Below are 13,616 nucleotides of genomic sequence, written 5' to 3'. Positions count from 1 at the left end.
CATCTGTTAGTCCAATAATAAATCATTCACATGGAATCTTACTCTGTTCTGATTTATCAGCTGGATCCTATAAAAATGCCTAAACCATGTTGGTCAGATTGAAGTTAAAAGACAAACTACTCTACTGAGACAACGCTTGGTAAAAATGACTATATAATGATCTCCTAGCTATGAGTGCTGACACCTCGTCAATATGACCATCCCCTGACCTTAGTGCTGCTATTGACGCCATTGATCAGAACATATTAACCTACCCTTGGAACCATGACCAAGGTGTCTAAAGGTGTCTTTATGCAGCGCTTTATCTAATTGAATGGACTTATTTCATGTGTCGTATTACGTTATGTGTTAAATGTTGCCGATTTGGCATTCATTGCACTCTGGTGGTCCTGGAAGGGGAATCTTCCGTCTTCTGCGGTCCGTTCTCAAAGTTTCTCATTTTTTTCCCTAGTTGAGGTTTTTTCAGACTTTCCTTTCCCTCCTGGGTGTTAAGATCAGGAGATGTCATTAATATTTGTCAACTGTGGGCATGTGAGGACCTTTGAGGCATTTCTGTGATTAAGGGCTATATAAATAAATTTTAATTGACGAGACTTAAGAGATTTGTATGTATGTGGCTTATAAAAGATGATGAGAGATTAACAATGACTAGCTCAAAAAATTATGTGCTTTGAACACATTTTTTTATGTCTGGCTTAAATCATGGCTGGTGAAATCTTCTCATCCATGCAGAGCATGTTCAGATCCGAGTCGCCACTTCGCAATGGAGTGCGTTGCAATAGCTTCATGGGGATTACGTTTCAGCAGTGAAGCATCAATTCTAAGTTAATTGTAAATATTTGAATGAAGGCCAGAGGAGACATCCATCCATCTTCTGTAACGCTTGTCCTCACGGGGGTCGCAGGTGTGCTGAAGCCTATCGCAACAGTCATCGGGCAGAAGGCGGGGGACATTCATCGGCCTACCATGAATATTTTTGGAATGTGGGAGGAAACCGGAGTTCCTGGAGGAAACCCACGCAGGCACGGGGAGAACATGCAAACTCCACACAGGGAGGGCCGGAAATGGAATCGAACCCTAACCCTCCAAACTGTGAGGCCAACGTACTAACCAGTGCTTCACCGAGCCGCCCGAGACGATAACATCATGGACAAAAAGATGATTCCTTTTCTACTTGTGGGGCATCAATTTTGAACAATGGCCATTATATTTTGTTCTGTTTTTACTTATGAAGTCTTTCAAGAATTTATGAGACTTGGACATGTGTTTAAAAACTTGAAAACAAACATCTTAATAGACACACAGTGTTTGAATGGATCCTTCACACAGAGAGCATCATGAAAGCATCCAATAGCATATTTGTACTAAGGTGATAATGACCTCCAACACATTTAATAAATCTCTCTCGAGACTCCACTCGAGAGGAAGGCGCCATCCCCAAACTATTCGCAAAAAGTATTGTACTGAATTGTCCAAAATTTCTTGGCATGCTGAAGCATCCAGAGATCTTTCCACCAAAGCTAAGGGGCTAATATTTTGATCAATTCCATACTTTCAGCTTTATGGGAACAGTTCATAGTGTTCTAACATGAACTTTCAAATCAAGGTCCATAGAGACATGGATGAGAGAGGTTTATGTTGCTGAACTTGACTGACAGAGCCCTGGCTTCAATTGAACACTTTTAGGACAAATTACAGCGGGCACAATCTCAGGACTTCACGTGAAATATCATCGTGTGACATCACGCATGTGCTCCTGGAAGAATGGTCAAAATTCCCATCAACCTTGTGGTAAAGCTTTTTCCAAAATTATATTAAAACCAGAGATTAAGGTGGATGTATGTGAGTGAGTCAAGGCAGGTAACCAAATGCTTTTGGCAATATAGTACATGTACACATGCTGAGGTACGAAATCCTGTCATCAGGGCCGGACTTCTAAAGGAATGTAAACGAGCATTTGGAGCAATACTACATTGTCCTGAAGGTTATACATACGTTTCCTCAATTTAGAATATTTATTTTGCCTTTTAGATGTTATTTTTTAATTTGGAAAAAAAATCCGCGATGTAGTGAAGCCGCGATAAACGAAACGTGAAGTAGCGAGGGATCACTGTAAATAAATAATACATTTCTAATAAATATATCAATACAATTACATAAAATGATACGACTGGCATTAAAAAACAATTATAAATCACATAAATAATAAAACTCACCATTCCGTTGAATTAGTGGGAGTAGTTTCTCAGAAACAAGCCGGTCCCATCTAGGCGTAATCGAAGACTGACACCCGAAGTGTGCTGTTGATGTCCAATCTGCTCCGCGGCTTTGATTTGGTCGCTTTAAATGCAGAAAATCCAGCTTCACAAAGATAGGTTGTTGGAAAAGGAAGCAGGGTTTGCAGCGCTTTTGTGGCGACCATGCACTGAAGCAGTTTTGAAGGCTTCATTGCCTCGTTAGGTCGCCTGTCGCCACATAATATGCAGAGTGGGCTTGGTGCGTCAGAGTCACCTGCGGCGATAAATCCATATTTTAAATAGGTCTCCAGACATTTTTTTTTAAATGCATCTTTCCTTTTCTTAGAAGTCGAAGCCTCTTCTTCTTCCGTCTCCTCATTGGGCTTTTTTCCCTTTCCGAAGAAGCTTTCCAAACATTTCTTGCTCATTTTTGCTTGCTTCGCAGGTTCAACTCAGGTGACATGTCACGTGACCGAGACGAGCGTCTTGACCTTAAATCGACGGATGTAATTGGGAGAGAATCACCTTTTTTTTTTTTGAAGTTTGAAAATAAATTCTAACTCGATTAGCTTTGCGGGCTTGACTGGGGAAACATGTCACATGACCGGGACGAGCGTCTTGACCTGAATTAATTGATCGTGGATAAAATATTTTTTTTTTTTCAGTGCGACTTGGCGGCCCGTTACCAAGTGACGCACGGACCGGTACCGGTCCGCGACCTGGTGGTTGGGGACCACTGTTGTAGATGATGACGATGACACAGCCTAGTTACTTTAATACCCTTATCCTTCTTTCTTACGCCCATGAAAAAGCCTGTAAATCTCATCCTGTTATTTTTTTTAATAACATAAGTTATTAAAATAGCCAAGCAGCTCAAGTACCAGACATCAAAAACACTATAGAGTACATGTGCGCCAGTAATGGGGTGAAGGCCAATGGCTTGTGAAAATAGCCAATTGGGCTGACTCAGCAGAGGGCTAGAATGGAATATGAGTGGATATATATGTTTTAGCCACAAACGTATGCATTGATAGCACGCTTGCCAAAGCCAAACATTTTGTAGCACTCGATTTCCTCAAAACCGCAAAGTCTCGTAAAGCCTCAACAGCCAGCGTTCCCTAATTGTGTAACCTTTGATGCTTTTAGTGCTGCTCTTTGCGGAGAAAAAAAATACCCGGATCAGCTTTCCAGCACAATGTTTTTCTTGATAAACAGTTCCACCTCATCGTTGAGCCTCAGTCTGGAATCAAACATGTGAAGTTCTTTTGCCGGTGGTCATCAGGTAACATCTGAGTACCGTCAAATGAACATCATTTCAATGTCCCAAAGTCCATTCCCATTGTTTTTCACTGCCACGGGCTCTGGTGTTTTTACATATGTGAGCAATAAAAAAAGGCCAGTGAGACTTTCCTTTCTGCCAAATGGATCGGTTTTATGCAACAAGTGAAATTCCTACGTGCATATGCTCAGCTTGGCGGGGATTGGAAGTGGGTGCACATGTTTAAATGTTTTGGCTTGGCAAAATCTGAGAAAACAATTTGCAGGTTTGCTTTATGCATGCAGATTTACCTCAGATCGCACCATAATTCAGATGGGATAAATTGCCACACACCAATAAACTTAATCAGGGCAAGTTTTATAGAAAATGATGGATTGAGGGTACCCTCAGAGATGTCTCAAAAGGTTCCTAACAGAGGTCTTCTGTTTGACAAAAAATTGAAAAAAATCTGAAAAGAGCTAGGGAACAGGTGCTAACAAATAAAAACTAAAAAGTCCATCTATGCTTTGTAATCCTCATGAGGGTTGCGGGTATGCTGAAGCCTATCCCATCTGAGGTACACCCTGACTGGTCACAAGTATGTTCAAAGTGTGTGGGAGGGGTACCAAAAAAAAATGATTTTTAATGGTCGAAATCGTGGATTTCACTTATTGCAGTTGGATCTGGAACGTTTCCCTTGCGATAAATGGGCGTCGCTCACTATACAAATAATTTAGCGGTAATTCTCTGTTCACATCAGTGCTGAAAACATTCCATTCATCACCCATTTTTTTTTTTTCCAAACACCAGACTTTACACCAAAGACATGGAATTGTTTAAACACGGTGTGAGGTCCAGTCTTTCAGTGCAAGCGTGGGAACCGTGAACCATTGTGTGTGGTGACCGCCCTGCCGTGCCTTCAATATGTCCTGCAGGTACAAGCATGACATAAGGGAATTCTCATCACGACTCCGGTCCAATGAGCTTCAGGTTTATTCTGCGGTTCAAACGTCAGATGTGGGTTAGCAGCAGTGTGGCAGTACTGGGCAGGTTTTGGAACCGCAGCTTGAATTAAGAACAGGGCAAGTCTTTGGATGAATGTGATGGAGGAGAATCCAATCGTATGTGTGAACTTGACAAGATAAATCATGCCCACGTCTCGCTTCAATACACTGTGAAACGTAATTACAAAAGTAGTATTTTTTTATTTAAACATACACAACCATAAATAAAAAGAAAATCATACTGACAAAAATGTATCAGTTGAAATCTGGTACGCTATCTTGTGGAATAAACAATAAATCTACATCGCGAGTGCACACACAATTGTCAAAACGGAGATACATAAATATGGAATTAGAGCTGAAGCTCCTGTGTTTTTAATTGAAGAAAAAAAAAAGCGTGCCTACTATTTTCTAAGTGCTGCATAATGAATGCTGTAGGCATAAAATATACATGAATTTTTTTTTTTTTTTACAGCTGAAAAGTCACTTTAACAGTGACCCGCCTCTGTACTTCTATAGCTAATAAATAAATAGTTAGTGCATATTCCCATTTACCTCACTGTAGAGCCAAATGAAAACCGAGAGAAAAATAAGTTAAAGACAAACCAAAGTCGATTTGGCTCGTCCTTTTTTAAAGAGTCTTTTCATGTCATTCAAGAACAGACAGTCCAGCTATCTGCATCGCTTGTTGATCGTCACACAGAGGAAACCAACCATGTTGCTTGTGGAAATGCAGTCAAAAATGTCATCATTTGAGACACTATATTCAAATAAAAAAAACAAGCCAATGTCGCAGTTGAATCAACCAATTGTGGTTTAGAGTAAGGGATTGATGTTGACATGGACCTCAATGTTCCAATTCCAACCAAAGTGGCTATTTGTCAAAATGACACCCCGCCTCTCAGCCAAGGTGACCTGGGATAGGCTCCAGCTCACACACACACGTCTTAATGATGTGAGTGGGAACATTTAGAAGGGCAATAAATGTTAAATTGACATCATAGGGTTGGCATATTTCCGAGGTACAGTATCTTCATATACCCCATTGTTTGATTTGGGACAAAAATGATATCTGACATATGACGCAGGGACTTAAGGCATTGTAGCAACAAAATGGAATACTCCAGGCACAACTGTTATGGAGTCAGTGATTTGTTTGTAAACGTGGACGTCAAGAAGGCACCTCATCTGGCCCATCTCGATCATACCCTCAAAAATCTTTTTTTTTTTTTCAGGAAAACACTGACAGCTGCGGCCGAGGAATATTTTGGTCCGGCTGATGTTAAAATGCAAACAGATGCTGGATCAGCTTCAGTATTTCCATGATGACGCTGATGAGTTTCTTGGCCAACATCTCCTCACTTTGCGCCCTTTGTTGTCTCATCAGTGCATAAAAACAAACAACAAATTAAAATGTGAATAACATGAGTTTAAAAAAAAAAAAAAACCTTGAAAGTATCCAGCGCTACATTGGACCGAGTCGAGCGTGGTTTTGTTTGTGGCTATGTGGTGAAACTATAAAATGCACAATATCAGTGGTTCTTTGGGGTCACTTCAGTAGCATGGCGCCGTCCCAAGCGTCAACATTTTCAGTTACCCAACTTAATGGCCCCAAAGTACGTCCCCACTCCATCGGGGTCCAGCATCCATGCGTTGGACACAGTGACGTATAAGGCGTCTCCTTGATCCAGCCAGAGGCCTCGGCCTTGCTGGGCGCAGTACATATTGTAGCTGGAGTTGTCCCAGCGCATGGTGCTGCCCGTCTTCATCAACAGGTCCGCTTTGCTGTGCTTATTAATGCGCTCGTGGTAGATGTACTGGATGAGCTGCGTGTTGCTCACGTCCATGTAGGGCCCGCCGCTTTGGCCTCCATCCCCAGGTAAATCGTAGTAGCGGAAGCAGGTTTTGGCGTAGACGTAGTAGAAGCCCGACTTGACCACCAGCAGTTTGCCCTTCTGGTAGTCCATCCTGTGACGGTACCCGTGCACCTCGTCCCAGTCGATAGGGATTGCACTCGGTTCACCCGCTGCAATGAAGGAGAGTGGTTTACCGATATCGTAGTAATTAACATATTTAAAAATAAAATTGATTTATTATTTCGATGATTTATTTTACAGCTAATTTTGTGAATCATTTACCCATCCAACTTATGTCAAATTTTGCTGAGATTCCCAAATTAGACATACAGATGCAAATAAATAGCCTTGATAGGTCTATCCTCCTTCGGTACAAAATAATATTCCGTCAAAGGAGTGGTCCTCGAGTTGCTTCTTGGTTATAATGGTGGTCTCTTGGACAAAACCAGTTGAAAATATTTCTACTTGGCAGCCACCAGCATAGGTTCAAAAGCTTAGTTGCCTAAATGAGTTGTAGAAAAGAGCAAAAGTGTAGGCAAGAGCTGCTTTGGGACTTTTTTTTATTGCTTCTGCTGACTAAAATTGTTTCATTTTGTTACAGTTGGCTTCAGTTCTTGTATATAAACACTTAAGCTATTGTATTTTCGCAATCTGTTTCCTTTTAGAAAAAGCCAGAAGAATCATTTGGCTGTTAGGCAATTATTGGAGCGCAAACTGTAAAATGTATTTCATAGTAGCCAAACTAGTCATTAATAACTGACACCATCTAAAAGTAATTTTTAGGAAAAAAAGAAAGAACTAAAATGAGTCACACAATTGAGTTCTAATGAATGAAGAGGACTCACGCTTAGCCAACTGTTGATGCACCTCGATGGGAAGGTGGGCGGAGGGTGGGCTCTCCTTCTGGTTCTTCAAGCGTCGGTTTTTCTTGGGAGCTCTCAGCGCGTTCAGCACCGGCTCCGTCTGTACTTCCTACCGCAAAAAGTCAACGAGACGACAAATTGTGACAAAGGGGCAGGGAAAATGTAAAACGACAAACACCAGCAAGACACCCATTCTATGTTTCACCACAGCTGTCATTTGGAATAATCATCAAGTCTTTCAATGTGTGCACTTGACGGCAGTCGAGACAGAGCGCACACACACTGTCTAGTTCAGTCCAAACATGGTTTCCAAGCAAGTAAACAGTTACCGCCAACTCACAGCTGGCTTGAAAGCAACAATATTTATCCCCTTTACATCAACATAACTTCAAAATCGTCTCGTTGCTGGCTGGTGATAAGAAGAAAAATGTGGCGTTGCCATGGCGCTGAATGAGATTTCGATATTAGTGGACGAGCCAGGAGAAAGTTGTGTCCCCATTTTGAATAATGTAAAATACACAACTGTTTTTTATTTTTTTGTATGGATTGCCCCGGGCCTGATTTGATTCTGGTCTTCCTGAGAAACGGATAAAAGGAAATTAATGAGGAGGTGTGTGATGATTCACTACCAATTCCCGAGAAGTGTTGGCAGATAAAGTATCTTTCTGACGATCTCGTGAAGAAAAAAAAGGTTTGTTGATAAGTCAGTGGAATTCATCCAGTAAAAGTAACGTTGCCATAGACTTTGGAGTTCAAACCGACGTGTCAGTACAATTCTAGATACCCTTGCTCAGCGACCATCTCTTTGTCTTTTTGCAACCCGGACAGAACACCTGGCTCAAAGGGAATGAGGGAGCTGGCAGTGAAGGAGTGGAAAATGTTTTTCCACAACATAGAGCAAGTGCCAACGGCAAGCTTGGCGAGAGATGTGAGGTCCAAGTTCCTTGCCATGCCATCTATCACCTGGAGGTGCTGATCGCTTTGAGGAAAAAGCCATAAGTCAAAAAGCGAAGCAGTATTTAGCGGGAATCTACGCAGGTTGAGGAAGGTCATTCGTGGAGCATCAGTCGACGAGAAAGCCGAGAGAGCGCCATGAAAATTTTGGAAGAGCTGAATGTCACTGCATGGACACGAAATGACAGCTAAAGAAAAAGCCAGACCATGTCATTTTCCTAAATAGTTACTATTTTGTTTTTACATTTCAATATTGTAAGTGCTTAATTGATCATTATAAGACGGATGCACAGGATCCAGAATGAGCTCATCAGAGAGACATGAGCTCATTCCGTATCCCGTGGGGGACAAAACATCCAGGCCAGACTTGGACATCTGCAAGGATGGAGTAAATATGCTGGAAATGGAGCAGCCAGGTAGGATGAAGACCCAAGAGGTGACTTATGGATAAGCTGAAGACTTGTAGAGTTAGAGGCAGAAGATTCAAAGGACAGGAAGAGATGAAATGGAGTGATTAACTGTGGCCACCCTTGAATAGATTTCAGGAGAAGAACAAGATAAAGTTCCAAAACCCTGAAGCAACCCCGCAGTGTTGCCACAGAGAGAAGACATGCCAAATGAGGCAGACATGTTGGCACATGCTCAGTTCTGATGTTAGCATTCACAATAGCATTAAACAGTCAACGTCCATAAGATGTAACTTTGAGTTTATTTAACAGATTTGCATCTACAGTAATCACATGAAGGGAGCTCGTCTTAGGCCCAACCTGTCCGTTTTGTCTCTCCACTAAAGTTTCAAAACCAGACTAATGAGCAGACCACACAGCCTAGCAATCTCATGTTGGACCTTAATTGCAACATGAGTTGAGTGTTGAGCATAGACATTGACTCATCCTTTCAAAAGAAATTCGAAATTAACGCCCTCGTCATAGAATGACGGACTAAACTGGAAATATCTTGTTCTAGTTTTAATCGCAAATAAAGAACCTGCCAATATCCCTTGAGGTGGCTATTAGGAATTTAATGTCTTACATGAATGCAAATTCACAATCGGATCATATTCTTGTAGCAACAGAAATTGCCTGAGGGCTCCAGTAGAAAGGTATGAAATTTATTCCACAGAAATATCCATCATTTGATCAATCATCAGCGGCTATTGAGCATCCGGGTCCTCAAACATTCAGCGCATGTGTATAGGATCTCCATTTTACAATTAGTTCAACTCTGTGGACATAATAATACAAACTGACACTTTTGTGAGCATATCATGTCATAAAGTTGATTTTTTTTTTCCTCAGCCACAGGCTACTTTCATAATAAAATGACAGAACTTTTTGGCGGGTAAAGCAAATACAGGAGCCATAAATTGGCTCATTATTTCAGGTGTCGACGACATAACCACATCACTCCAGTTGCTGATCATGCCCTTAAGTGAATGCATTTAATTTAATTCGACTTTTATCTTAACTTTTTATGTCTCTCCAAAAACATAACATTTTAAGTCTCTCAAAAAACTCCCAAAAATGTCTTTGCTTGATTCATTTAGGGTCCATAATGACAGTGAGCATCATTTCTTTGCATGGATTACTGCTTAAGATCGTCTTCTTTATCAGGAACTTCATTTTTTTTTTTTTTTTTCTTTGCCAGAAATGGCTTTTTTTCAAGCTTTTGGTGGGCTCTTAGTGTTGCAGTATAGCATAAAGCCATTTGTTGTTTGGAATGTACTCTCAAACTGTTTTGTTTATCTCCTTACTTGCTGTTTGTGTGTTTTCCCATTTTTGTTTTCATTACAGTGCCTTCTCCGGAAATGACTAACAGATTGGCTTCTGCTACCTAGTGCATTGGTATGGACTTGTTTTTTATCCTTTTGGATTATATTTTTGATGACATTTTTCATTACACAGGGCATTTTTTTTCATTTCTACTTTTTTGGCCTACAAACATTTTCAGAGCAGTCTTTCTTCAAGCTTTTAATTTGCCTCCTGGTTCACTGTTGCGTTGCCCCCGGTTTCTTTGGCAAGTAATTACCAACCATTGGCTACCATGCAGTATGTTCTTTAAAATGAGCATGCACAAGGCGTTGGACTCACTTCAATGGGCCGACGTGGAGCAGTGGTCAGATCTACCTGGAGACAGACAGGAAGAGGAGACAGAAGTCAGTGCATCATCATGCCTCCTCTGAGAATGTGCTTTGTAAGCACTTTCTTGACATTTATGTCGTTGAATAACTCTTTAAAACATTAAGGAAGTCCAGGCTGCTCGTATCAGTGTGTGTGTGTGCGTGTGTGTGTGTGCGCAGTTATTTTCCAAAGTTCACCCAGCATTCCCAAGTAGCAGGCTTAAAAGTCAAAGTGATTTGGAGCGTGGTTCTTTTTACACGACTGTGTCAACAAGGCTTTGGGGCTTGCACACAATGAGGGGAAGGGAAGAAAAAAAAAACACTCCTCGTAAAAAACGATGTGAATAATCAGAGCAGCATTCCTGCGCTCGTCTCCAAGATCTCTGGGAAAGTCGTGCAGGTGTTGAAGGCAGATGATGGTCCAGTGCCAGACTGCATCTTTCCTGACTCATGCAAGCATGCTCCCCCTGTCATCAGCTAGACAAAGCCTCTGTGCGTTCTTCTGCCAGAGCTCCACCTCAAGGAAGAGTCTGACTCTGACTGGTATCCCAACACCATTCCAAACCAGTCAAATTAAACACAGTCACTCTTCTCCCTCTGCTGGCCTACACCCAGCAACAAATACTATGCTTATACAAACAAAGTATCTTCAGTTTGGGTATAAATGCCAAGTGTATGTCAGAAGTACTCATATTTCTTGAATATGGCTGTCAGATGTGTTCTCTCCACCAAGCAGTCCCAACTTCCATATTGTGGTTAAGAGCAGGTCATGAACCTGTGAGCCTCACGACCCTCAGGCCCAAGCCAAGTCTTTGCAGACTGAGCTTTCGGGCCAATCCCAGTTTTTTGATTTCTCAAGTTACATGCAGGATCGCTGATTGAACCGATTAGTCGACCAGAATCAAGAACAACAGTTATGATGTAGAGCAACACGAGACTTTAGAGTAGTAATGGCAGTAATGTTTTTTTTTTTTCAGAACACTTCTTTGATGGTGAAGTTGAACCCTTAGCTACTTCAGAAAATGCATGTTGCATAATCTAAACGGCACAAAGCTCTATTTTCAATATTAGTAGTTTAGTCCTTTTAAGTCACTCATTCATAAAATATATTACAGTAGATAACGATCAATATACGCATCAAAGGTGTAAAAAAATGTTGTTTGCCACATTCTCAGCTGATTCACACCATGCTAACCACTATCTAGCCTCGAGGCTCATGTCGATGCTGTTTGAGTCAAAGTAAGCAGAGACGTCAAATATTCCAGGTCGTTAAATGAGACAGTTTTATTTGTTTATTTCACACATTTGATGTTTGAATTGCGTAATTTTGCCGTTTATGATTGCTGCTTTGAGATCGTATTGTGCCATTACTCTTGTATCCAAAGATTTCTAGCAATACATCTTTGACAAAAAAAATTAAGTGGAGTAAGTTACATTCCAGACGGCAACTGCTGAAAATCCGACCATAAAAAAAGGAAAAAACCCACACAAGCTCAAAACAAAGTATTAAAACTTAGCACCTATTCTCAGTCTCTCACTGTCAGGAGACAATTGTATAACATCACTGAGCAAAGAAAAAAAAAAAAAAGAAAAAGACTCATTTGCAGTCCATATAAGGGTCAAAGTGTGCATGCCACAAATTGTTTATTCATTACTCTCCTTTAATGTTGACTGTATATTTGACATCTTCGTACATTAAATATTGTGTTTTTAAATATCATTTTTCCAGCCAAGCAAGCCATATATACAATTAAGTATGTTTGGATAGCGCATACCATGTAGAAGATTGAAAGAAGAAAAATAAAACAGGACTTATTTATACAGTAAGAACTATTTACGGTCAAATCCAATGGACATGGTAACCATCCTCACTTATTTTAGTGTCTGATATGCACACTTGCACTGCTAGAGTGAGTTTGTTTAAAGGCACTCTGCAAAGTGTTTATGCAGAAGATGAAGTGAAAGCATATCATTTCATAAACACACTGAGCGTGAGAGACCAGCAGAAAGTCAGCCGGATGCTTTCCAGGTGAACCCGAAGCACCCTGACACAGCTCAAATGTGGTCTGCTCCTTTTTGGCTTGTCTCAACACGACCATCATCCAATTGCCCAAAAACCACCACAAAGTCTCCAAAAAAAGCCGATCGTGGCACAATGTAAATATTATTGTAAATGAAGCAATGGGCTTTCATAATGACCTGACAAAAACAAATGAGGCGTGAATTTATTTTGTTTATTTTTTCTGCTTTTAATGCTTTTTTTTTTGGTACTTTGCATGTTGGAACATCTCAAGTTCTTCTGAACTTTAAGGAATCTTGTTTATACTGCACTGCTTATCTTGCACATATAAAATACAAATAACATCTGGCGTGCAGAGTCAAGTGGAAACATCTGCGCGGTGCAAGATGATATGTTGGATATTTTTATTTATTGATTTAAGTTCCGTGTAAACGGCGGAGCATATGAAACAACATGCCGCTTCCTTTCCAACTTGTCAGCTTTTATGACATTGTAAAATTGCGCAAGCGATTTTAACTTCACTGCACAAAACAACCGACTAAGAAATAATTTTTAAAAAAGGGCAGCAGCTCCTTACCTCTTGCAAATAGCCCGTCAGGTGCAACAGGATGGCCACGCTGGACGCTACCTGGAGCAATCCCATGATCAACAAGGTGCCGAACAGGAGCGACCGGTGCGAGTGCTCCGATCCGGCCGCCGGGTGGAGGCGGTGGTGGCCGGCCTCCACGTCCACGGTCGTGCGCAGGTAGCCTCTGTACTCGTCATGAGCGGCTGCCATGCTCCCGTGCATACGTGCAGATGGGACTCAGTGGACGCGCTGAAGTGAAGCAATGAGAGAGAGTGCGCGCGTCTGTCAGTGGTGAAGTGGGTGGGCTGAAGTATACGCACAGTAAGTGCGAAGTGAAACTCCCCCTTTGCTCCTGTCTCACTGCTAAAGCCGCTGCTTTTAATCCAGGTGGAGCTAAGAGAGTGAGTGAGCGCGCTGCAGGTGGTGAGCCAGTCCTTATCGCAACCAAAGGAACACGTGACGCACCCACTCCCTTTCGCGTGTCCACACCCCTGGCAATTTTGCGCCCTAAATGCATGCAAATAGTTATTACAAAATCGGATTTCAATTTGGAGTTGGCCACATTTGGCTGCACATATAATTTATACCTAAGAGGGCAACCCAGCATCAAATCCAGTCGTTGTTAGTTCTAGAGAAAATGTGTATGTTATCTGAGCAATTTTATTTAGGTCAAATTCTTCTCAGAAAATGTCTTAACGATATGAAAAAGTCATATTTTCCAGAAAGGTGCACTACTC

At 41.3% G+C, this 13,616-nt stretch overlaps 1 protein-coding gene across 1 annotated transcript; it reads right to left on the bottom strand.

The window, feature by feature from the left end:
• Window positions 1–4,680: 4,680 nt before the first annotated feature.
• tnfsf11 (TNF superfamily member 11) lies at window positions 4,681–13,293 on the bottom strand. Its single transcript, XM_088382285.1, has 4 exons — window positions 12,889–13,293; window positions 10,263–10,298; window positions 7,201–7,327; window positions 4,681–6,525 (listed from the first exon to the last, which is right to left on the bottom strand). Exons 1-4 carry the CDS (start codon window positions 13,099–13,101, stop codon window positions 6,089–6,091), a joined length of 813 nt encoding a protein of 270 aa, XP_088238411.1. The 5' UTR covers window positions 13,102–13,293; the 3' UTR covers window positions 4,681–6,088.
• Between the last annotated feature and the right edge of the window lie 323 nt (window positions 13,294–13,616).

The sequence above is a fragment of the Syngnathus floridae genome, chromosome 8 (genome assembly GCF_059516105.1).
Source record: "Syngnathus floridae isolate MCC-2025c chromosome 8, RoL_Sflo_1.0, whole genome shotgun sequence".
Lineage (NCBI taxonomy): Eukaryota > Metazoa > Chordata > Actinopteri > Syngnathiformes > Syngnathidae > Syngnathus > Syngnathus floridae.
This window is presented reverse-complemented; position numbering and strand designations above follow the sequence as displayed.